A 25,325-nucleotide genomic window follows, 5' to 3' on the forward strand; every position below is an offset into this window, starting at 1 on the left:
TAAAAATGAGGGTGTTTCTGGATACAATGGCATTTTTTTTGTTGTTGCTGTTGGTTGGCTGGTTTGGTTTAACAGTGATATCTAAAAACACTCAATTGGTTAACTGGGAGAAATTTGAACTTTTTTTGGCAAACAATAAGCATTTAATTTAGTTCTATATGTTATTCAAAAACATAACTCTCAGGCTGGGGACATGGCTTAGTGGTTAAGTGCTTGCCTGTGAAGCCTACGGACCCCGGTGAAAGGCTTGATTCCCCAGGACCCACGTTAGCCAGATGCACAAGGGGGCGCGTGCATCTGGAGTTCATTTGCAGTGGCTGGAGGCCCTGGCTCACCCATTCTCTCTCTGTCTCTATCTGCCTCTTTCTCTCTCTGTCACTTTCAAATAAATAAATAAAAATAATTTTGAAAAAACGTCACTCTCCTTGTGCTGTATTTACATGGATAACTGAGTCCATGTAATTCTCAAATATAGCTTCTTTTATGGGTAAGAAAGTTGAAGAAAAAATTTAAATCTACTTGTAAATTGATATGGCAGACTGTATTTCTGTATTAACTAGTGTGATAAGGATTCAAATGTAATCAGGAGCGTGGGGTTAATGAAACCTGAAAAATGGCCATTAGAGGGCTTTGGCAAATGAGAGTTTGTAAGTCACCAAGAAGGCTGCGCATAGTCATGAAGCCAAATTGCTGATCTTTAACGTATAACTAGTTTACATGGAGTAGATGCTGGCATGTCCAAATGAGGAATTGCTTCACTGAACCCAAAGACAAGTTTTGAATGAGGTGACCTTGGCAAGTAATCAGACATTTTCTGTTTATGATACCATCAAGTTATATTTCTGACAAATTCCTCATTCTCACTATCCTGCCTAGACTACTTGTGGCATGAAACAATATGGTGTATAATTAACTAATTTCACATTTAGAAGTAAAAGTTGAAAGAATACTATTAAATTTAATCTTTTACAGTTTTTAAAAATATTTCATTTTTATTTATATACTTACTTGAGTGAGTGAGAGAGAGAGAGAATGGGCACAACAGAAGGGCCTCTAGCCACTGCAAACAAACTCCAGATGCATGTGTCAGCATGTGTATCTAGCTTAGGTGGGTACTAGAAAGTCGAATATGGGTCCTTAGGCTTTGCAGGCAAATGCCTCAACCACTAAGTTATCTCTCCAGCCCAACTTTTGTAGTTTTTGATTTTCCTATCAGTAAACTAAAGTAATGCATAAACAGCAATAGAATTAAGGGCATTAGTAAGAGAAAAGTAACTTCTCCCAACTTAACAACAGTCTTCTAATGTCTAGTCAAGCCACTGAAAAGGTTCAATAATATCTTAGTGATATTTAAAGATATTTTAGTGACAAAAGCATTTTTGTCACTAGTCAAAATGAAACTTCTATTCCATTGAGACTCATTTATTTAAAGTAAAAAAGAATAAGAAGAGATTAAGGAGTATAAAGTAAACACATGTGGATTGTTGTCTTTGAAAAAGTGCTAATAAAGGATATGGCTATTATCTCTGAGTGATTTGAAATCAATTAACAAAGACTCCTATGCAAATTTAACACAGTGCCTACAACAGCCAGAAACAGTAATGCTTGTAAACAAATAAATAAATAAAGTGATGTCACTCATCAATCATAAGATCAATGGCCTTTTCCCCCTCATACATTTATGACATTCAAATGAAAATGAAGTGGAAAGCTTGATCCTGTCTGTTAGAGGATGTTGGTTATCACAAAAGACAGCAGACACTGAGGGCTTCATGTCTCAAACGACTGCCTTGCATGTTGGTTACAGATTCTTGTAACAGAACAGCTCGCAAACATTGGCTCTGTGCAGGGAAAGTTTTCCCAGGTTGCCTGTGGCACTTGTAGTATTTGACTTTGGTCAGACACTTGGCCACTTCATAAATCGAGGCCTCTAAAAGTCAGGTAATATGTCTTTCAGCAGTGTAAGTCTTATCTCTCAAAGGTATCACATTTTCTTTTCCTTTGCTCGTTAAAAGTGAGTTGTTCAAGATTGAAGGTATTTCCATGGTTGTACAAACAGATAACATGGGCAAACCCCGTTGTCTCTGGGCCAGGGAGCCATGTTCCTCATTTCACTAAGAAAAACCATATAAGGTTATCTTTTGTGGCTAATATGCTATAGTTGATTATTTTTAGAGAAACATGTCAAATGTTAATGAATGATTAAGTGTCTTTAAAATATGTTGACAGAGAAACTCTGAGCTGAAATAAGATTTTAGATGTAATTTATGATGTGGAAAAGTCTCCCATAGAGCTTTGCAAAGTCATGGAGAGGTTGGTTATTTTTTGGGGATAGCTCAGTGTGCTGTATGGACATACCTTCAAATCACAGCTAATTTTAGACTTTTTTTTTCAATGCTTTTATGTTAGAGTTATTTCTCTGTCCTTTAGACTTGCTAAAAGAAACAAACAAAAAAAAACAGATAAAAAAAATTACTAAACCATTGTGGTAGAATGAGGGGTGGTGAGTATGGAGTAAGAAGACAGATAAAGATCATTTTTTCCACCAGAAATGGATTGGCTAAGTTGACTAAAGCATTTCCTAAGCAGTTTTACCTTTTCCTCCTCCCTCCTGCAATATCCTTCCCCACTTTATTTCCACAGTGGTTTCCAGAAAGAAGGAAAACTAAGTTCAGGATGTTTGCTCCGTATACTACCTCTTCCCCATCTCTGCTTTTTAAAGGGCTTCTAGATCCCATATCTCAGAGGCTGTCTGGCAGTAGCCTATCAGTGTCCCACAAGCCATTGCACAGATAGAATTGGGTTTAAGTGCAGCATCAAGTGTGAAGTTTTGTTGAGTTCAGTCGGTCACAGAGTTTGATTCTGAGCCTCGAGGCCATAGAATTTGGTTCAGGTGTCATAGGGATCTTCTTAGGAGCCTCTCGGCTAGACAAATAAATGTAGTGAGCTGGGGGTGGTGGTGCACACCTTTCATCCCAGCACTCAGGAGGCAGAGGTAGGAGGGATTGCCATGAATTCGAGGCCACCCTGAGACTTCATAGTGAATTCCAGGTCAGCCTGGGCTAGAGAGAGACCCTACCTTAAAAAGCAAAAACAAAGTAACAGAGAACCCAGTGATTGTATTATGTCTCTTAGCTGTATCTGTTCAAATTATGTAATGTGTCAAAGAAATATAAGCACAAACTATGGATTATTTTTTAAGTTCAGATAATAAGAGAGTAGTAATCCACGTTTTTAAAAAATGAAATGCTGGAATGGAGGGATGGCTTAGCAGTTAAAGCATCTGCCTGCAATGCCAAAAGACCCAGGTTCGACTCCCCAGGACCCACGTTAGCCAGATGCACAAGGGGGTTCATGCGTCTGGAGTTCGTTTGCAGTGGCTAGAGGCCCTGGCACACCCATTCTCTCTCTCTCTCCCTCTCTGTCTCTCTCTTCCTCCCTCTTTCTCTCTGTCAAATAAATAAATAAGTAACTAAATAATTAAATTATTTTTAAAAAATGAAATGCCAGGATTCAAACCTAGGACGTTGTACATGCCAGGCAAGCATTTGACCCCTGAGCCATACCCTCACCTCAGTGATATGTTTCTTTACTGGCCTGTTATAGACTTAAGATAAATTACATCATGATACTAGCAATAGATTAGGTTTCAGGTAAAGTTTAATGTCAACTAAGAAATATGTTTTGATATTTTACATCTCTTCCTCTCTCAGAGATTTTATGACAAGAACTTTAATTTATCAGCAAAAGGACAACATCATATTCCAGTTAGTCACAGGAACCTTTCTGTAGTGGAATGCTCTATTTTGTGAATGTGCATAGGATTCCCAGGTCTCTGCTATACACAACTTCAGGGTGAAGGGACTTTACATATTGTGCTTCTCTTATATGGTATCCTTAGGGGACAAGTTGACATTATTTGTAACTCACATATTTCTAAACCATAGGCTAATGTTTAAGTGACTAAGTGCATTTTGATGGATGTAAAGTGGAATTTGAAATTGTATGTTTGTCCCTGATGGCGTGGGTACTATATGGGTTAAAAAATAAAAATTAAAAAAAATCTTACCTAACCTGAAGCTGAGCTTAAACTCTTTCTATGTGTGAATGAAAAGACTTCTAACTTGGAAATCCTTCAATGAAAAAGGGTGCCCTATCTTCTTAAAACACGAGTTTAAACCCAGAAAGACTTATCTGCTACAGGAAACTGAGATAAGAACAGAATACATCCTCTTCCAATGTTGGGAAATGCAACCATTCCATCCTGTCCTTTAGATGTTTATACTGTAAATGTACCTTTGTAATGCCAGTCCTTTGAAAGAAATGGTCACAATTCATAATGAGATGGAAAAGACTGATTGTCTTCCATTCATACATGGCTCATACACCCTCTAAAATGACCATCTCTTACAACAACTGCATCTACCCTCACCCAATCTGAAGTCCTTTCAGCAACCACAGCTCCTCACATGGTCAAGTTAGACAGTGAGAAACAGTAGGATCTGTTTTCTATCAGTCAGTTTCTTGACAAGTATGAGTAACGGAGAAGAAGCATAGGAGAGGAGATTTTTTTTGTCTCTCATCTTTTCCACCATGGTTGCAAGGTCAAAATCCCAACAAGAACAGAGCTGATCACCAAACCTTCACCCCAGATTCTGGGTGCTGTGAAAAGAAGATCTGACCAACAGCACTAAAAAAATAGAAAGGGAAAATGCATAGACATTTAATTCCTTAAGGAATACATTTAGAATATGAGTCTGACCTGTTCATGACAAGGTATATCATTGAGGTGTCTTATGATCAAATGCATTAATTCATTCACTTATTTTTTTTAATTCAAACATTTGATGGGGGATCACAGTGTGCCAGGCGCTGGACTGGGCATTGTATATGTTGTAAAATATTCTTAGACAAATAACAGTGAAGACTCAGTGTATATGCTTAACTTGAAAATGAAAAAATAAAAAGGTATGTATAGTTAATGAGGCAAGAAAACATTTACAAAGGCAAGATGATTAACTTTAGCATTTCCTGGCTTTATGGAGCCTGATTCCTTTTGGTATGAGCTGGGTATTAGCAGGGTATTAGCCCCCATTTCATTTCTCAGGAATGTAGTTTTGATTAAAAAGGAGAAATGAAATCTCCCAGTTGGACAGCGTTTGTATTTTTATAATACTCTGAAAGAATATTTTTTCCCTATTCATGTGATTGATCATTTCAGAAGAAAATTGAAAACTACAATATAAAACAGTTTTTAAACTCTATTTTTTAAATATTTTATTTATTTGAGAGAGAGAGAGAGAGAGAGCGCACCAGGGTCTATAGCCACTGCAAACAAACACCAGATGCATGTACATCTGGCTTTAAATGGATACTGGGGAACTGAACTTTGGTCCTTAGGCTTTACAGCTAGATATCTTTACCAGTGAGAAATCTCTCCAGCCCTACAACAGTTTTCTTAGGTAATATTAAGCTGACTTACTTGGATTCTCTTTCCTTTCTTCCTTTCATGCAACATAAAGTTATAAAACTGTGGCCAATCTGAGTAGAGGCCTTCTAATCAATATAGTCATATGTGTTTTGTTTGTTTGTTTGTTTGTTTGTTTTTGCAATTTTGTGTCTGTTTCTTTGTATCATCTGAAAGAAATGGACTATGGAAGCAGTATAAGCCTTGGGGAGGAAAAGGCCAAGACTGACATTAAGGTATCATTTTTTTGTTTGTTTGTTTTATTTTTTGAGGTAGGGTCTCACTCCAGCCCAAGCTGGCCTTGAATTCACTATGTAGTCTCAAGGTGGCCTCAAACTCATAGCAATCCTCCTACCTCTGCCTTCTGAATGCTGGGATTAAAGGTGTGCACCACCATGCCCAGCTTAATGTATCATTTTTGTCTAACAAGCATCACAATGTGATGCCAGTTGAATCTCTCTCTGACAAAAGCTATTGAGTAAAATGGGACAAAAACCAGTGTCAGTTACAGGAGGATTTGCCAACTGGCCATGGTGGTAACTATTAGATAATATATATCAACTTTAAATTGTAAAGGGACCTATAGGTTTAATTTAGGTAGAAAGAACACAATGTCAACATTGAACTCTAACTAATATCCTTTTTTGTAGCCAGAGACTTTAAATTTTGTTGGGGGTGGGAGAGTGGGATGGGATGCTGGGGCTTGAATTCTCCAGGGCTTCACAGGTGCTAAGCATACACACAACCACTGAGCAGCAAGCCCCAGCCCAAGACTGACCATTTTAGATTGCATATTTGATTTGTCTTCAGTATTTAAGTTGTTCCCATAAGCTATTCTCATTCACGGGAATAAAATCCAAAGGAAAATAAAATAGGACATAAAGAATGACATCCTTGTGGAGTTTAACACGGCTTCCTCTTGCATTAAAGTGGATCTGCTTCTGCTGATTAGTGAAGGAATGAATTTCCAAGTAACATTAGAAAGTGCCAAGAACATTCTATCACCAAACTTTAAAGACGGCATTTTGGTTGAAATGATTTTCTGACAAAACTTCACAGATTTTCCACAATTAGGACTTTCACACTAAGGAAGAAGTTGATGTCTCTGTGTCCTGAATAAGCTCTGAGCATCAATTTGCCCAAAGACTATAGGACATGGGGTGATGAAGGAGCATCAGAACTGGGCATGGATCCTGTCACAGGACGTTGGGTTTTATGGGGTCTCCACAAAGCCTTCTTCCCAGACAGGGACTGAGGTTGAGCTTTGCAGAGGAAAAACACTGTGGAACCTTCTTTCTGCAGAATCAGAGAGGCAGCAGTGTGCTCTCTTCCCCTCATCTTCTCTGGCCTCTCAGAACCAGAGCATCCAGTTTGGAGCTGAGAGCGTGAGATGCCGAAAGCTGATGAATGGCAACATTTTCCTTTAAGCAGTCCCTTTCCCTTCAGAACTGCACTCTGGACAGTTGTAATCTCTCAGTTATGATTAGGTCCCCTACTATCTCTATGTTGAACTTAAACAGCAGTGTTACAATTTTCAGTTTATGTTTTCGTGTCGTCTGTGATAGCTTGGGTCAGAGGTTGAGCTGCAGGCCTCCCAGTGGTATGAAAAGCCATAATCCAATTTTTAGACTGAGCCAAAAACAATACCAACCTCAAAACAGAACTTGGATTCAGGGCAGAGCTCATTTTTATTGGCCAGCCTCCGGGTTCCCCTTTGATAGCCTGAACACTCACTCATCTTGATTCTTCTAATAGCTGTACCTACATGATAGCAATATTAACATATCTGGAAATAATTTGAGACAGAACACAATTTTTTGAAAATATTCAAATATTTGGACATTATTCAAATAAAACAGCTAGGCATAGTCGTAAGTTTCTAGTAGAAGAGATAAATGAATAAGGGGTTAGTTAAATGGTTAGTAATTGCTTGTGGATGGATGGATGGATGGATGGAATGAGGAGTTGACTAAAATTATTATGAAGCTGAACAGTCCCATGTCTGCCATATGCAAGAGTAACAATGGTGTAATGCATCCTAAACTCAATGGCCCAAGAAGCAGAAGAATCAGCCATGGACAGAAAAGATGGTTCTGTGGGTAAGAGAGCTTGTGATATAAGTATGAGGAACTGAATTTAATCCCAGACACTCACATAAAGAGCCAGGTGGGGGTGCATGTACCTGTAACCCCAGCACTGAGGGAGGTGACGACAGCAGGATTTCTAGGGCTGGTTGGTCAACCAATGTATCTGGAAAACAATGCACTCCCCAGGTTCACTGAGAGGTTATGTCTCAAGAAAGTGAGATGGAAGAGCAATAGAAGACATCTGATGTCCTCCGCATGCATGAGCTTGGGGTAGGCACATCTACACACATGCATGTATATAAAACACACACACACACAACTGCCAAAGAAAAAGAGAGAGAAGCCCAGGTCAAGCAAGCATCCTGGAAACAAAAACAATAAAAAGGTAAATTTCACTTTGGAACAGAGGTTCTATTCAGACCCTTAGTAGATTGGATGATGTCCATCACACTGATGAAAGTAATCTACGGAGTCCATGGATTCAAATGTCGAGGTGAGTGCTGAGGGTATAGCTCAATGGTAGAATACCTGTCTCATATGCCCAAGGCCTTTGCCTCAATCCCCATCACCACAAATGCTAACTTATACTGAGAAATGTTAATCTACCCCAACTCCCAGAGGCTAAAGATAGTCATCACATTAAGTGATTAAGAGAAAAATCTTAAGCTGTTGGTAAATATTTCATTATTATTTGGCACATAGCTATGACTTTAAAAGGTATTTTATTTAATGCTAAGCAGATCTTTAAAAAAACAAATAAGGCTAGCTTTTCCAAAACACTATTTGGCAGGTATTATAGTGATTAAAATCATAGACTCTGGAGTCAGAGCAGCTGGGTTAGGGTGTGGATGTATTACTTCAAAGAGTGACCAAAGCAAGCATAATGGTTATCCAATGAGGAACAAAGTACACTGCAATTCCATGGGTTGGACACTGGACCCATCAGTTATCTCACTCTATGTCTATGGGCAGAAAGTCAGGAGCAGCGGCCGGATGGTTCTGGTGCGGGAGACATCTGCAGAAGTGCTCAAGGGAATTGGCTGGCCCTGCACTGGTCTGAAGGTTTGGAACATTCTCTCACACCACCTGAACAGTCTGGCTCCTTGTTTTTAGGAAGCCTCATGTCTTCGCCATGTTGGTCTTTCCATGAAAGTATTTAAATGTCCTCAGGACATAGCCGCAGGCCTGTCCCAGAGGGAGTGACCCCAGGCGGAACAGAAGGAAGCTGTATGTCTGCGACTGGTCACAGACGTCATCATGTTTGCCACATTTGATTCACTACAAACAAATCAGCAAGGCCACCCGACACTCAAGGGAAGGTTTCACTTATTTGTTTGAGGGAAAGAGGTGGGGGGGGGGGGCGGGGGAGTATGCCACGGCCTCTAGCCACTGCAAAAGAACTCCAGATGCATTTCACTTTCTTTTTCTCCTCTCTATCTCTTTATGCTTGCAAATAAATGAATAAAATTACTTAAAAAGAAAACCAAAGAGCTAAAAGATACGTGAACATATTTAAAAACCAACATACCAAGTTAATAAACCACTAAGTACCTCAGCTTTCTCCCCTTTAAAATGGGGGCAAGAGTAATATTACATCTCAAGATTGCTTTGGAAAGCCAATAAGTATAAAATGTTCAGTATAGTATCTGCCTCACTGTAGCTGGCAGATATATGCTAGTCTTGTTTTTGCATTATTGAGTCACCTAAAGACAATGAGAATGGCTAGGCAAAATATTATCTGAACAATTTATACCAAAGTGGGTCTACCAGCGTCTGTACAACTAGTTAGGACCTTTTTATTTGGGGTTGACTAACAGTTCTTTTAAAACAAATTGAATTTGTAGCTGGTTCAGAGTCAAGTTACACACACTTTTTCGACATAGATGGCTTCATCATTCTCAAAAGAAGGTTCTGAGTGTACTGTGTGAAACCCACCAGCAGATGCTACTGGCTGTCTCTAACTTCAAAATGTACATCATCTCCTGTTTCCCCAAACCCCGACATGTCAGCAAAACCCCCAAATCAGATTTGTGTGCCAGATGTTCAGCAAGCAACACACTGAACACTGATGCTCAGCGGGGAGATGGTTGTTGCACTAATCAAAAAGGTGCGGTACGAGGCTGCAAATTCACTTGTTCTCAGCAAGTGTGAGTATGAGTCATGTGAGAGCAAATGGTATAGCCAGGGGAGTCTAAGGTGGGGAAACTGGTAGTTTCACAAGTTTTAATAAAAATCAAAGTTTTCAGACTTCTTGACACCAATAGGCCACTGGTGTGTTACCTCATTCTTTAGTAATAACGATAACACTGTAATCAATTACAATTGATAGTCACAGGAATTGGCACCAGACGTATGAGTCCAGGCTCTGGTCTGCCTGGTATATTTCGGCCTTAACTAGAGAAGGAGACTGGTCCAAACCTCTTACAAGAGAAAACATTTTACTAATTGCATCATGGGAGCTCAGGTACAAATCCATGGTGTCTATTATATTGTGGAAATAAGGATTAGCCACCACGCTACATCAGGCCAAGAAGGAATGAAACTATTTTATCTGAAATTTGAAATATTTATGAGTATCATGGGTGAATTCAGGGCTCTGTAAAACTATAGCTTGAGATCTTTGAGCAGTTGTTTTATTGAACACATTCTAAAGCAGAATTAGTGATCACACAAATCATAAATAAAATTAGTAAAATTTACATTTCTCGTGTAAGGCACCACAGGGAAAAAAAAAAAAATTATGGACTTAAATCCCTTAGGTGTTCAGGAAATAATTCTGAGCACCAGTCATCTATTCCGAGATGCCTACCTAACTGTCTTCACATCTCCTCTGAGCCTCAAGTTCAGCAGTAGTACTGATATAACCACAGTGGGAAGTTTCCTCACGACAAGAAGCCTTCCTCCTCTGCCAGCAGATCCTCAGAGCCACCCAGTTACTGTGCACTACTTTAGTTAAGTGCCCTGCTCCTTATCACTGACGGAAAGTGGCCCAGATAACTTCATTAGCTACCATCGGTGATAGATATATTTCTTTCCTTTTTTAAAATAAATGACTAGAATTATTTAATCAAAGCATCCAGTGAAAGCTTTATACAAGATGACTCTACTGCGTCTTCTCAAGTGTTTCCTCTCGTATCTGCCCTTTTCCTTTCCCACTTGGCAAGATTTGGCTTTCTGTTCCAAGATTTCCTTTCTGCAGTTTTAGTCTTTAGGAAGTTTTAGCTTGGTGATAACCACCCTGCTGGGGTGAATGCTCACATGGACAGTCGTGCCATGAGTCTTTGTCCTCTGTGCTCATTTAATGTAGGGGGCATATTTCTTCCTGTAAATGTGGACTACTTTGCCATTCTGCTGACTCTTCTACTGTCCTCACACAGTCTGAGCTTCATTATACTTTCGGATGGGCATTGTACGAACATTGTGCTTCTGCCTCAGCTCTTTGGAAAGAGGGGAAGAAGTAATCTTCCTCCAAATGAGGGAAGGTAGGTGCATTGAAATGCCTTTTCCAGTTCTTGTTTCAGCCAGAAGTCACAAAGGGATTAAACTTCATTTTGACAGCTGCCACTCCAGCAATGGCCACTAAAGGGAAGAGAGGAAAGAATGCTAATACACCTAAATCTACATCAGGGAAAGAAGGTTCTACTGCATAAAATGCATCTCTTGCTATCAGGGTGGATGCTTAAGACTCTCTCACAGTTCCATTCATTCACTCATTTGTTCATTTATAGCGCTAAGGAGAAAGCCCAATTCTGTGCCTGCTACACACGCGCTGTAACTCTGAGCTCCATGCCCAGCCTCCTGAGAGAAGTTTTAGAGAACTGGTCCAGGACTTAGTTTCTTGGGACTAGTAGATATAAAAAGGTGTAGACAGATAAGCCAGTAAATACCTTTCCCTTATTTTCTAGCTATCCAGACATGTTCATATCCATAGGATTTCTTCAAAAGCCCCCAGAAAAAAGTATCTTACTGGAATATACAGATTCCATGAAAGATTGTCTCACTTGAGCTCTGAGCCTTGAGATAAGACTTTGCAGATTAGATAGAGATTTATACTACAAGGAATATTGATTCTGAGTATACCAAATACTGAGCTCTTCACAGGTTGCCCTCTAGTGGGGGTGGCGGGAACGTCTTCCCATTCATTAATTCAGGGGAGCAGAATTGACATCTGCTGTCAGCTGCAAACCTTACCTGGAGCAATACAATAAGCACTAAGTACCTTTTCTCACGGTCAAGTTGGCTTCTTGGGAGATTCTTGAAATGGTCCTTTTTAAATTATGATTCATCTTCCCTCTCTTTCTAATAGAGTGTGTGCTTGCAGTGCATAGCTTCACATGATGCATGATGCTAAGACCCTAGGTACTTCTTTAGCCAACAACAAAAGCAGCCCCATTATCTCTCATGTGGACAACAATAAGTGAACCTGTAGGATTACAGGACGGAATAGTGTCCACTAGGGGTGAGAAAAGGAAAAAGGTGTAGAAAGAATTGAGAGGGACTGTTAGTGACTAGGGTGAGTGATTGTGGGGAGGTCATGAGTGAGGGAGACCATGGGTAAAAGGGTGGGTGGACATAATGTGTATAACTGTAGTCATACACCATGAGGAAATATCAGTGTGGATTTGTCCAGTTAATTTGTATGATGAACTTATACTATTAATATGTAACAAGAATGTATTTTTTTAATAAATAGGGGGCAAGAAAGAATAAAGGAAGGGAGGAAGGAAGGATGAAATAAAGGAAGAAAACTTTTCCATTTCTGCTTTTTTTTGGTTGGTAGAATTCTTATCTTATTTATCCAACTTCTTGACTTCTTCAGTTTAGGGCAGTCTTTCATCCTGTGTACTTCTTTCTTGCAGTAAGGGCATTATTTTTGTTTGTTTGTTTGTTTGTTTGTTTGTTTGCCTAGCAGGGGTCAGTTGTGTATCTTGGCTTCCTGTCTTATTTTATCAAGAACCATTTGGTGTTATTCAGCTAGTAGCATAAAATCCATGAAAACATGAATATCAATCCAAAGGAATTATAGGTAGAAAAAAGATGAAGGCAAGTCTCCAACATCAGTAAGAGACTCCTCTCAAACAAGAATGGGTAGGAGAGTGATGGAATTGGGTATCCCACATTCTGTTCTAGCCACTGCAAGCAAGCACCTTCCTCTTCCTCTCTCCCTCTGGTTCCCTCCCCTGAGCAGCAGGCAAGTGCATGGGGATACATGTGCACACACCACATCACAGATACACACACACGTTAATACACACACTACATTACAAACACACATACTCACATGCAAAATACGTCAGTGAAAAGTGAAGGCATGCAAATTTTCTGTGTTTGAGTGAGGGATCATCTTAATCTAAAGATTAGGTAAATCTGGAGTAGGCAATGAGAAATACATACAAATTATTCCAGTTGATATCAATCCTCCAATGAGGAGCTATAGCAGACATTGCTCTGTCTGGGTATTAGTGGTACCCTGGCCAAACCAGGTCTGTGTATGGGTACAAAGAGTTAAATTCTAAGCATTCCCTGCCTCCCCCTTCTGAGAGATTCCTTATAAGGGGGCACAACAGCTCCTGCCACTAGTTGAGGAATTTGTGGCAGGGCCATTGGCAAATTTAAAGCATTTAAAGTTGTTTTCTTATCTTTCTCCCATTTTATGTCAGGGTGGACCAGCTTTGGGCTTTAGGTTGCTGAACCAAAACTTTGCATTTTCACTGAGCAATTCCTTTTGCATAATGGACTTCCTCCAATTCACCTTCTAACTTAAAAAGAAACTCTTTTTAAATTTTTTTGTTTTTATTTATTTATTCACTTGACAGAGAGAGAGAGAGAACAGAGAAAGAGAGAGAGAGAAAACAGAGAGAGAGAGAATGGGCATGCTAGGGCCTCAAGCCACTGCAAACAAACTCCAGACGCATGTGCCTCTTGTGCATCTGGCTTACATGGGTCCTGGGGAATCAAACCGGGGTCTTTTTTTTTTTGGCTTTGTAGGCAAATGCCTTAACTGTGATGCCATCTCTCCTGCCCCTAAAAAGAAATTCTTATTGTCAAATAGTATGATTTTTAGGGTCCTGCTTCTGGGCCAAAAATGTACATTGTGCCTATGCAACATTATAGGAAGATTATTTTTATTCTTCTCATAATCCAATCAAATGATAACTAGAGGGATAACCCAGAACCAAACTGAAGCTGCCCATCACACAGAGATAGACAAAGCACATCATGTAAACAACTGATTCCTGAAAGAGGAAGAACAAAAATTTAACCATTCCTTATTGTTCTCAAAACCAGGGACCCTTTATCTAGATGACTTATATGACTCCTAAGAAACCAAGTATAAATGGGAAGAAAGAGAATTCTGTGTGGCCCTAGTACTGAGGCTGCTCACATACTGGATCAACTCATTAGTCCTTTGAAGCTTAGCAGTTTCACTGTTCCAAGAAATTTTGTACCTTCCCTTATAGAACAAAATCTTGAGAAGTCACCAAGACAAATCTAGAAGCTTCAGAGATACTTCAGATATCAAAATCTGGTATCAGCTTTGGACCACTATGGTCACAAAACTCCTGGCTGGCTCTCCCTAATTGGTTACCAAACTATATCATATTCAAGGGCTTGACATGGAGCAAAAGCCAAACCTAAAATGAAGCAACTGATGCTTAGAGAAATTTTTTCCCTGAAGGATAATGCATCAAATCCACCTCCCCCAAGCAAGCATAACTGTGTTCTAAATAAGGGGAAAAGATAACAGAAGTGAACTGGTAGCTTCCCAAGCTTTGGTAAAATCAAGGTTTTTCAGACTTACCAACAACACTGGACATCTGGTGGACTATTGAGCAATGTACTGTTTTGAAAATTATGCTGGCAAATCACCCTGTAACCTCCTTAGTTCCTTTTTCTCCAAAAAAAAATGATGATATAGTTATCAATAGTCACTGATAGTTATAAAAATTGGAATAAGGAATATATGTCCAAAGTCCAGTCAGCTTGACAAGTTGAAAGAAAGAATGTGACCTCCTTGTTTTGTTTTATTTTGATTTTAATGAGGAAGGGAGAAATGCCCAAGCCTCTTGCAAAAGAAAAAATGTTATTAATTTCACTATGAGGGCTTGGTTAAAAGGGCATAACATGATCCAGTTCTCACACTAGTTCTCACCAATGGCCCTTTTTTGGCCACATTCTGAGCAGCTAATGTGACCTTTGAAAGATAACAGCATGCTGTTTTCCTATTCCTTCCTCACTCTGTAATGGATGACCTCAAAGCAACTTTCAAACTCCTGGAACTTGATTTCCTGTTCATTACGTTGGTCATTAAGCTGAACTGAGGTTCCAGCTTCTATGCCTCTTCCTATATCTCCAGTTCGCCAGAGCATCATTCTGAAGGTAGAACCTTTGCACTTTCTCTTTTCTCTAATTAGCATGCTCTTGGCATGATTTATTTTGTTGTTTTCCTCAAGTCTCTGTTTAAATGTTATCTCTGCAGAGATGTTATCAAGAAAACACCTGAAACCCCATCAAGACCTCTCTGGATAGAGCTTCTTCCCTGTAACACCGTATTAGGTATTGGTGTGTGTTTGGTCTCTTCTCTCTCCACAGTATAAGCTCCAGGAGAACAGGAAGTTGGCTTTGTTCATTGATAAGGACCCTATACTCAGTATAGTCTTGCTCTCATGGTGAATACTCAATAAACATTGACTGAGTGAATTAACAAGTAAACCTATAAGTTCATTGATTAATCCCTAAGTCATAACATAGTTTACAGGTCTGTTTTGTTAATACCTATATGATAATCAAGTTATTTTATATTTGGGGTTCCTTAACAAAAAGTATGATGTTTATTAGCAGAAGTTGCTTTCAGAAGAGGATATCCAGGCCCAACCACTCTTATTTATTTTTTGATATTTGTCACTTACTTATTTAAACCTGGCTCTTTTACGGCTCTGTTAATGTGCCTGGATCTGTTTATTTCCAGGACCCCACATTAAGTACATATGTGTTAAGCCTGCCAACATTTGTGCCATATATTTGTGTACATTTTAGTGTCTAAGTTAGAAATGAAGTTGGCCTATGATCAGTATTCAAATTACATTCATAATAAGGCACACATTTTAGCTTGTGATCCCATTGTAGTTATAGAACAAGCAACCCAGCTTAACAGACTCAATGGAATCTACTGTTAAAAGGGCAAATTCACCCAATTGTGTTTCAAAATAGCCTTTACGTCTGTAAGGTTATTTTTACAAAATATTTTTTTTGTAAACCCATAGATTTGACATATTTTTTCTTATTTTCAAAACCTCATGAACATTAGAACCAGATGTTTTACCTTACATGATTCATTTGCCAGTGTGAGACAAACCCACTTGTCCTAAGAAAAAAATAACCAGAGTTAATAGGGGATGGAGATGTAGTCTGAAGTCAGACAAAGACACACACACACAAATGTGTGTGTGTGCGTGTGTGTGTGTGTGTGTGTATGAAGAGAGAGAGAGAGAGAGAGGGAGGAGAGAGAGAACAATTCCATTTTGCTCAGTATCTGTATTTTAGCAGCATCAATATTTACAAAGCATCTGGTCCATGTCAGACACTATTCCAGGCAAGTAAGAAACTCATATTCTATCTGATACTCTTGGGAGCCAGACAGCAAAAACTAAATAAGAAAAAAAAGTATGTGTTATATGCAGTAAGAGTTAGTAATCTTTATGCAGAAACAGAAAAGAGGAATAGGATGACAGTGATGGCAAGCTTGGGCCAGACACTATAGGATCGGAATCTGTGAAGTTGGGAAGAGCAGATCTGACAGGACCTGAAAGAGGTGAGGGAAGCCAGGTCAGGCTGTGGGAGAAGAGCTGTGCAGAGTAAGGAAGGACCCAGTCCAAACGCCCTGAAGCTGCAGTGTGCCTGGTGTGGTCAGAGTGCTGCGGCTATTCTTCCTGAGTCACTATTCTGTTAATTACAGCTAAGGACAAGTATGTGTGCATACATGTGGCTCTCCAAAAGGTGCCATTCCACAGGAGGAGTTGAGTCTCTTCCACCAATGAATATTCATTATCTGTTTTTATTTACCCCACATTTTGATTTGGCCATGGCCTGAGCTTTGAGACTCACTGGAGACACTAGGCAACTGGCCCCAGGTGGCCCTAGAGAAGATCCTGATGAAGACGTCATGTATACCTTACGAGTACTCACATACTGACTGCGTTTACTTTTGGCCAACATACCCTCCTGTTGCATGTATTGACTGCTGCTGGTGCTTTTTAAAAGAGTGGTTGAATGTGAGAAGAACTGGAATTCATTGTCTTGACGATGCCTGCAATCACTCTATATTAGGAAATGCATCATTTCAGAGAGGGCCCCTTTAACGGAACTTCATGTCTCAACACAGCTGCTAGCAGAGGACTGGCCATTTGGAGCAGAGATGTGTAAGCTGGTGCCCTTCATCCAGAAGGCCTCCGTGGGAATCACTGTGCTGAGTCTATGTGCTCTAAGTATTGACAGGTAATGGTGATTTTTTTTAAGCCAAGAAGATCCTAAACACGATACAGCTATTTGCTATGCTACTTAAAAAAACCAACTATGTAATTCAGCTTACCAATAATTTTGTTTGCATCCTCAGATATCGAGCTGTTGCTTCCTGGAGTCGAATTAAGGGAATCGGGGTTCCAAAATGGACAGCAGTAGAAATTGTTTTAATTTGGGTGGTCTCTGTGGTCCTGGCTGTCCCTGAAGCTATAGGCTTCGATATGATTACAATAGACTACAAAGGAAGGCCTCTACGAACCTGCCTGCTTCATCCAGTTCAGAAAACAGCCTTCATGCAGGTAAGTTTCCCTTTACTCCTTTCTGTTCTTGCCTGATGAATTTTTAGTTATTTTCCCTAGCCACCACCCCCTCTTGGAAAGCTGTTGATTTATGACCGTCCTTGGCATAAGTAAAGGGTACATATCCCAAGACTGTGGGTTAACCATGATTAATAGCCCAAGCTGAAAAACCAGGGTCATGAGCTAGGGAGAAGGCTCAGTTGGAGAACAGTTTGCTGTGAAAGCCTGGGAACCTATGTTCAGATCCCTGGCATCTAAGGAAAATCCAGGTATGGAGGTACATATCTATAGTCCTACTGCTGGAGAAGCAGAGACAGAAGGATCCTTGGAAGTTGCTGGCTTATTAGTCTAGCCAAATACATGAGCTCCAGGTTCAATGAAAGACAGTGTCTGAAAAAACATGGTGGAAAGCAATTGAGGAAGGCAACAGACGTTTACCTATGACCTCTTCCTTCAGGCATACACACATGTACGCTTACCCACATACACTTGTACACATGCATACACAGAAATAGAATCATGATCAATACTTTCTCTAATAACTCTCTGGCTCTCAGAGACACTTATTTTTTCCACTAAACATACCTGAGCAAAAGAGAAAAATTCAACTAAACACTACAATGTACTTACTTATCCAGATGTGGCATTTCACAATGAGAATAGACTAAAGATAACTTGCTTATGTGAAGATGCATCATTGATTTAACAAATATTTCAATTTTATCCATTTGCTGAAATATTAATTATAATTGCACTATATTGTCCTAAGGAATTAAAATGATTTTGTAGTGTTTATTTCATTTAATGTATACACTTAATTAGGTCTGAGAGATTCCATGTAGGACGTATAAAATAGGATCTATGTTAGGAGTGAATTGTTCTTTGAATATATGTTTTGTTTTTTAAGCTAAACATTTGGCATAGCAGGATTTTTAAACAGAAGAATATTAATCATAAAACTTCTCTCTTCCCTATAGTTTTATAAGACAGCTAAAGATTGGTGGCTATTCAGTTTCTACTTCTGTTTGCCACTAGCCATTACTGCATTTTTTTATACACTGATGACTTGTGAAATGTTGAGAAAGAAGAGTGGCATGCAAATCGCTTTAAATGATCACTTAAAGCAGGTAAGAAGGTGTGAACATTTGATGTATCATGGCCATAATTGTGATTGTGAAGGAAATATGATGATGATGACAATAAACCAAAATTAAACAGCAGACTATATTTCCATTTTCTTCTTTCAGATTATTTATTTAGAGATATTATACATGACCTAAAAATATCTAATGAGAACTATCACATTTGTTTTATATTGTTATTTAAGATAGGATTTCATGTAGCTCAGGCTGTCCTCAAGCTAACTATATAGCCAAGGATGATCTTAAACTCCTGATCCTCCTGCCTCTACCTCCCACGCAAAAGTCACCATGGCCAGACTGATCCCTTACTTTTCAAAGACAGATCCTTGGTCATGTTAGTTCTAATTCACATTAACTATTTAACTGAAAGAATGCCTTCCTTAGTTTTTACAAATGCCACTGACTTTTGTAAGTAACATTAAATATCCTATGGGAAGAGCATGTGATGTGAATACAAAGAGGTCACTTTTCAAGGCCTGTGGTTTTGTTTCAGAGACGAGAAGTGGCCAAAACCGTCTTCTGCCTGGTCCTTGTTTTCGCTCTCTGTTGGCTTCCCCTTCACCTCAGCAGGATCTTGAAGCTCACTCTTTATGACCCGAATGATCCTCATAGATGTGAACTTTTAAGGTACGAAAGGAGGAATATCATGGAGGGCTTGTGACATGAAAGTGGGGGGAAGACTAAAGAGGACCAGCAGGAGAAAGACACGCAGACAGGGGAGGGCAGTGGGAGAGAGAGATGAATAAGAACAAGGTATAATGACATACATGTATGTAAATGACACGATTAAGCCCATTATGTATGCTAACTTTGAAAATTAAGTTTAAAATGGAAGAAGAGAAACCATTGTATAAGTAAGTGCCATTCAGAAGTGTTCCCATCCATTCTTTTCTCAGACAGGGAGAGTACCGCTTTCCTGATCTTGGGAGCAATTAAGGCTCAAAAGTTACAATCACTACTGTTCTAGAGGGAGGAACAGGGACCCTGGGAGCACGGTCAAAGAGTTATCAAAATGAAGAGTGAGTGACAAGATTGAAAATATCAGATCTGACTCTTCATTGCACTTATAAATCCTTGTTGTTGTTTTTTTATTTTTGTTTGTTTGTTTTATTTTTTGTTTGGGGGTTTTTGTTGTTGTTTTTGTGGGGTTTTTTTTTTTTTGCCATCAGCACATCCAGATGAGATTTTCTTTTCAAAGAGAGAGTCAGACATGGGAGGGAAAGGTGAAGGAGAATAGCAGAAATGACAGAAACAGAATGAGAAAGAGAAAATTATTGATAAATCTAAACCGTTGGTTATGGGGAACTTTTTTAATTCATAACATTACTGTCTACAAAGAATACAGAAAGCAGCATATGTTTTTTACAGACAAGTTGTGTTTCTTTCTCCCAGCTTTTTATTGGTATTGGACTATATTGGCATCAACATGGCCTCACTGAATTCCTGCATTAATCCAATTGCTCTGTACTTGGTGAGCAAAAGATTCAAAAACTGTTTTAAGGTAAGAGAAAATTCCAAAATAAAAAAAAAAACTGCAATCTAGCATCATATATTGCCTTTATAAAACCATTAATAGAGAGCAAGCAAGTTGCTGTTTAGATTCCCCTGTATTACATACAACATGCACAATTTTTTTAATATGACTTTTACATGCATATCACTATAGATAATATTTTGACTTTACATCCTAATTAGTCACTCCCTTGTGCCTTAATCAGTTATACTAGTGAAATTGCTCAGAAAATTGATTAAAACTGCATACATTGATATCTAACAGATGTCACATAATCAGACTAAAGCTAAATATGACTGAGTGCCTTGTTTCTCTATTTTAGTAGATTTTGATTATTCAGCTAAAAGTTGTGTTATTACTGAGTTAACTCATTGTCATAAGGAATGTAAGAATAGAAAGTCACAAAAGTAATTTGAATTAATTCTATATCATCTTTCCCAACCTTCTATATATAGAACTATGTTGCTTCTATCTGCAATATAACATCAATCCATTCACTCCTTCAGCATCCACACCAATGAAAATACTCCTCCCCTTTCATAGGAATAAGCCATTTTCCATTATTGAAAAGTCAAAACTTCACTTCCTTTAACAAGATAGTTTTTTAAAAAAAAGGTTTTTGCATATTCCAACTCAGCCATTAGGGTTGTAAAAGAATGTTTATCAAGACAAAGCCCCTCATTTTCTTCAACAGAAAGTTATACATATATGTGTGTGTATGTGTATGTATATGTATGTGTGTATATATACATATATATATATACATACATATATGTATATGTATATATGTACATTATCATAGATTCAAACAGAATGAGCAATGTTTTAGAATTTGTAAAAATCCAATGGAGAAGTTAGATGAATAAAACCAAGACATTTGTATCCTTATTACATAACAATATTGAAAAGGCATGGAAGAAAGTATAACTGAAAACCAGCAGAGTAATAGTAGAATCAGTGAAAAAGGTACTGGCATAATCAAGGGAGAACAAAGTTATTCCAACCCTTAAATACCAACCCATATACAAACATGAAAGTGATAAGACTTTTGTTTGCAAAGGAAGAAGTTTTACATTCTACACTTATCACACATAATAAGAGTGTCTATCAAGTAAATAAGAACAAATGTAAGGAATTAAGAGTGGACTTCTGGGCTGGAGAGATGGCTCAGCAGTTAAGAACACTTCCTTGCAAAGCCTGTTCCCCACTACCCACATAAAGCCAGATGCACAAAATGGTGCCTGTGTCTGGAGTTTGTTGGCCCTGACATCCCTATTCTCATTCTCTCTCTCTCTCTCTCTCTCTCCTTGCTCTACTTGCAAATAAATAAATATATGTTTTTAAAAAGAATATACTTCTGCTGGAAAATTTTAATCATATGACTTTTTCCTTCTCTGTGCTTTTTAGTAAAAAAAAAAAAAAAAAATAGCACATGCCACCAATGTTTCTAAGGGGGAAAATAGAAGGCATGGCTAGAAATGGGCCAAGAGCTCCTAGACTTGAGAAGTCAAGCTGGAGTGTAGGCCAAGTACAGGCAGCATGACTGTGACTGATGCGGGCATGTGACAAGTCACTTTGTTTTGTAGTCTTGCTTATGCTGCTGGTGCCAGTCATTTGAAGAAAAACAGTCCTTGGAGGAAAAGCAGTCGTGCTTAAAGTTCAAAGCCAATGATCACGGATATGACAACTTCCGTTCCAGTAATAAATACAGCTCATCTTGAAAGAGGGATTATTCACTGCATCTCATTTTCCTTATTTTGGACAGATGTCATTAAAAGAAAATGAAACCTTTGCCAAATCTAAGTGAAAAGCTGTATCCTTGCACAAAACTATAAAAATGTGAGAGGGATTGCTTTTAACACAGTTACACCTGACATTTTATGAGCTGTTTACAACATAAGAAAAGCGCTGAGAATTATGAAGTCTCATCATGTACAGCACTTAATGTCTTTTTTACAGTTAGCACTTCGACAAAGCTCTTAGTAGCTTCCAGCGTACTCACATGCCCTTTTATCTAAAACCTCAGAATTTCTGCTGAGGAGGTTTATTGTTGAATCATATGAACGTAAACAAAGGAAAAATGTGTCCTGCAAAAGAGTTTGTAATGAAGTTTCAGTTGCTCAATTTGAAATTTGAAAAACTATCTTTCAACCAAAAAAAAACAGCTTTTATTATGAACAGTGCTGCACCATTGGTCAGATGTTAATCAACACACCATTGGCCAGATGTTAATAGAATAGAACATGTGAATGCAATGTAGCAGGTGCATTCTTTTGGACATTAGGAACATTTAAATAATTAGGAAAGAGTGTTAAAAAAAAAAAAAAGAAATCAGACCAAGCTTTTGAAGTCATTACATTTTTTTTTTTTTGCATTCAGATAAAATCAAATGTCACAAAGAGAAAGGGAAGGTTTGAATTGTTGTGAATAAAGGCCTTTTCTAAACTCATCCATTGACATTCTCTACCAAAAAAAAAAAAAAATAACACAACACTCCCTATGATATTTTTCAAGGACCATTCAAACATCCATGTTTTTAATTGTTAAGGTTTAAATCCTAATAGTTTAGTACCATCCTCTATAAATGCTCGGCCGTACGCACTACACGTAGGTGATTAACCAGAGGGCAGGTCCCAGTGTTCATAGCTCTAAGCTGGAGGGGTGCCAGTGACTCCACAGTGGACAGAATGTGAACTGCCTGGTGCAGTGTCCACATCGCAGAGAAGCAAAGGGGCACTACCCCTGACCACCCCTGCAGTTGAAACAGTCTCTAAGAAATCATAGCTTAAATACTATGTTTAAAGTCGCATGAGTTACTCAGTTTAACAACTACCTGGGAGGCTTGTTACTAACTTTTATCCTTTTTTTGTAAGTAACCAATAGAAAGGCAGTTTTGACGTGGTGTTCTGTTATTTAGAGGCCAAACTGCTTTGGAGGTCTATAAAACCCTCTTCACTTGCTGCATTCTTGCCTAATTTTTAATTCTCCTCAGCAAAGTGCCTTAGGTTAACTCCGGATGAAAAGTGTGTGAAAGTATGCACAAGAGAAAATGGAAGCGAGAGGAAATGAGGAGGGGTGGAAGGAACCCATGGGGGATGATTCCCATTCTCAGCCTGGCCTTCGTCATTGCCCGTCACATCAGTGCGAAAGGTCCTGATTCTGTTCCAGCAAAACACAGAGCAGTGTTCTCAGAGTGACTTCAGGAACAAATTGGGCCCAAGAGCTTTAACCCCATCTTAAAATATACCAGAATTTCCTCTTTTTTTCCCCCCTTTTCTTTTATTAAGCCAGGCCACATGTTCAAAATAAGCTAGGAATGTTGTTTTCTGCCAGAATCCACTATGATATAAAATAAAGAAACCAAATATGACAAGGTGGTCAAAAAGAAAGGACAATAGGTAATCCACATTTCCTAGCAATTCTGTTGATACATTTACCCACGGTTTTTATTTACTGATTTTTCCCAATCATTCCTTTAAATGCTTTTCATCTTAAAAGACATTGGAATTTCGATTCTAAATTTACTGTGGGTCATTAATGTTTTCACAGTGTGAGATATGCTTTTAATTCCTATTGTTTTAAATCATTTTTATTAACGCATACAGTTTTTACATCCAAATACCCTCCTCCTTTATATCCTAACACTTTTTCCTTCTTCATGTCAGAATCTTGAACTGTAATCAACTTGCCAAATTATAAAACTGCAGAGTATTCATGCAATATTTGTTTGAAATGAAATTTAATTCAGTAGATTTTTGAAAAAAATTTTGATTCAAAAACATAGCATATGGATCAAAGGTGGTAAGAAGCAAACATAATGCCTTTGCATAATGAAAACCAATAAAAGAAAAGGTGCTACTGTCTAACTTTATTCTATATTTTCTAGTGTTAAGAACTATCTCATATAGCAACAGATAAAAATAGTGTTAACAAGGTTATGATAGTTCAAAAGAATTGTCAGTGATCTTAACCTATTTTCTCCTAAATCACCTACTGCTCATATTGGCATGTGTTCAAACACCTTCCAGTACTGACAACTTATAACAGCCAAAGGTGTACCATTTATAACAAAACATGGGTATGCTGTGCCTAACATAAAACTGAAATGTAACCATGTAAAATAACTATATGTTATTTTTTTTGTGGTCACTTTAAGTGGCAACCAGTGTAGTTACAGACACCTCATTTGTAAATAAAACCAATAAAAATTCGAATAGTTTCAAAAAACAGCTTATCTTTCACTGCTTAGGCACCAATTCATTAAATCCTGGTTACATGTATTAAAGAAAATAAAGATATTATAAGTGTACATTATTTATGTTAAACATATGGTTATCAAGGAAATATGAAAGTTGTTAAATTAAAATGCCACAAACCTGATTGTTGTTATGTTTCATTGTGGGAGGAATAGTGGACCCATGGCGCAGTTCACCTTTCCAAGGCTGATTGACTGGTAGTTTCTAGGCCTTATGTCTTTCTTTCTTTGACTGACTGCTTTGCACGTCTTTCAGTATTTAACCCCATCGTGCTGCAGCAAAGTACAAGGTTGAAGTGAGATTGGGGACTCATTACTGTTGACTCTGTGTAGGGTGCAGCGAAAGTACCACAGGTTGAGGAAGCCTACTCAGAAAATCTGAACAAATTCTCCAATATTCAAAACATTTTGACTATCATCAACATGATAGCATCATGTGACAGATCATAGTCAAAGCTAAGCTACACTAAATATATATAAAATTACCTGTGTGCTGTGTGTACAAGGTGATTATAAAAACAAAGAAATTGCCTGCTTCTACTTGGGTCCCAAACTCAAGTGATTTCACTACATACATGCAAATGTTGTCAAATCCAAATATGTTCAAGAGAAATACGTAAATGAACATTAGAAAAATATAGGAAAGGGGATAAAAAAGAGAACTGAAAGAATAAAATACTGGGATCATCAATAAGAGGAGTGGGCAGAGAAGTGACATTTGTAGAGGGTGGAGTAAGGAAGACGGTACTGTGACATAGTAGGTTCAAGCTAAGGAGCAGGCTGAGAGGCTGAGTAAAGTGGAATGGAAAGGTGACATTTAAAAGTGGCAACTAGAAATATCAGCTAAGCAGTCTGTATGTGTGAATGTGGCATCATTCAGCAATATAATGGTTAACTAATACATCATGTCACTTCACAGTAAAGAAGGATTAAGCAGCTGTGAAGATAATGGATTAAGCATTGTTTTCTACTTATGCTAAAAGTCCACTGAAGTAATGGAAAACTAAATATATCCACAATTATAAACCCACAAAGACATAAAT

The 25,325-nt window shown here is 38.3% G+C and overlaps 1 protein-coding gene and 1 pseudogene across 1 annotated transcript in view; one reads left to right on the forward strand and one right to left on the reverse strand.

Annotated features, from left to right (window-relative positions):
• Ednrb (endothelin receptor type B) overlaps window positions 1-22,540 on the forward strand; it is a 28,224-nt gene extending 5,684 nt beyond the window's left edge. The window contains exons 3-8 of the mRNA XM_045145781.1: window positions 16,937-17,049; window positions 17,168-17,372; window positions 18,350-18,499; window positions 19,008-19,141; window positions 19,907-20,015; window positions 21,614-22,540. Coding sequence (XP_045001716.1) covers window positions 16,937-17,049; window positions 17,168-17,372; window positions 18,350-18,499; window positions 19,008-19,141; window positions 19,907-20,015; window positions 21,614-21,748 — 846 coding nt within the window. The 3' untranslated portion in view covers window positions 21,749-22,540. The remainder of the gene's footprint in view (window positions 1-16,936; window positions 17,050-17,167; window positions 17,373-18,349; window positions 18,500-19,007; window positions 19,142-19,906; window positions 20,016-21,613) is intronic.
• Window positions 10,618-11,104, reverse strand: LOC105944434 (annotated as a pseudogene).
• Window positions 22,541-25,325: the final 2,785 nt, after the last annotated feature.

This window comes from Jaculus jaculus, chromosome 3 (genome assembly GCF_020740685.1).
Source record: "Jaculus jaculus isolate mJacJac1 chromosome 3, mJacJac1.mat.Y.cur, whole genome shotgun sequence".
Taxonomy (NCBI): Eukaryota; Metazoa; Chordata; class Mammalia; order Rodentia; family Dipodidae; genus Jaculus; species Jaculus jaculus.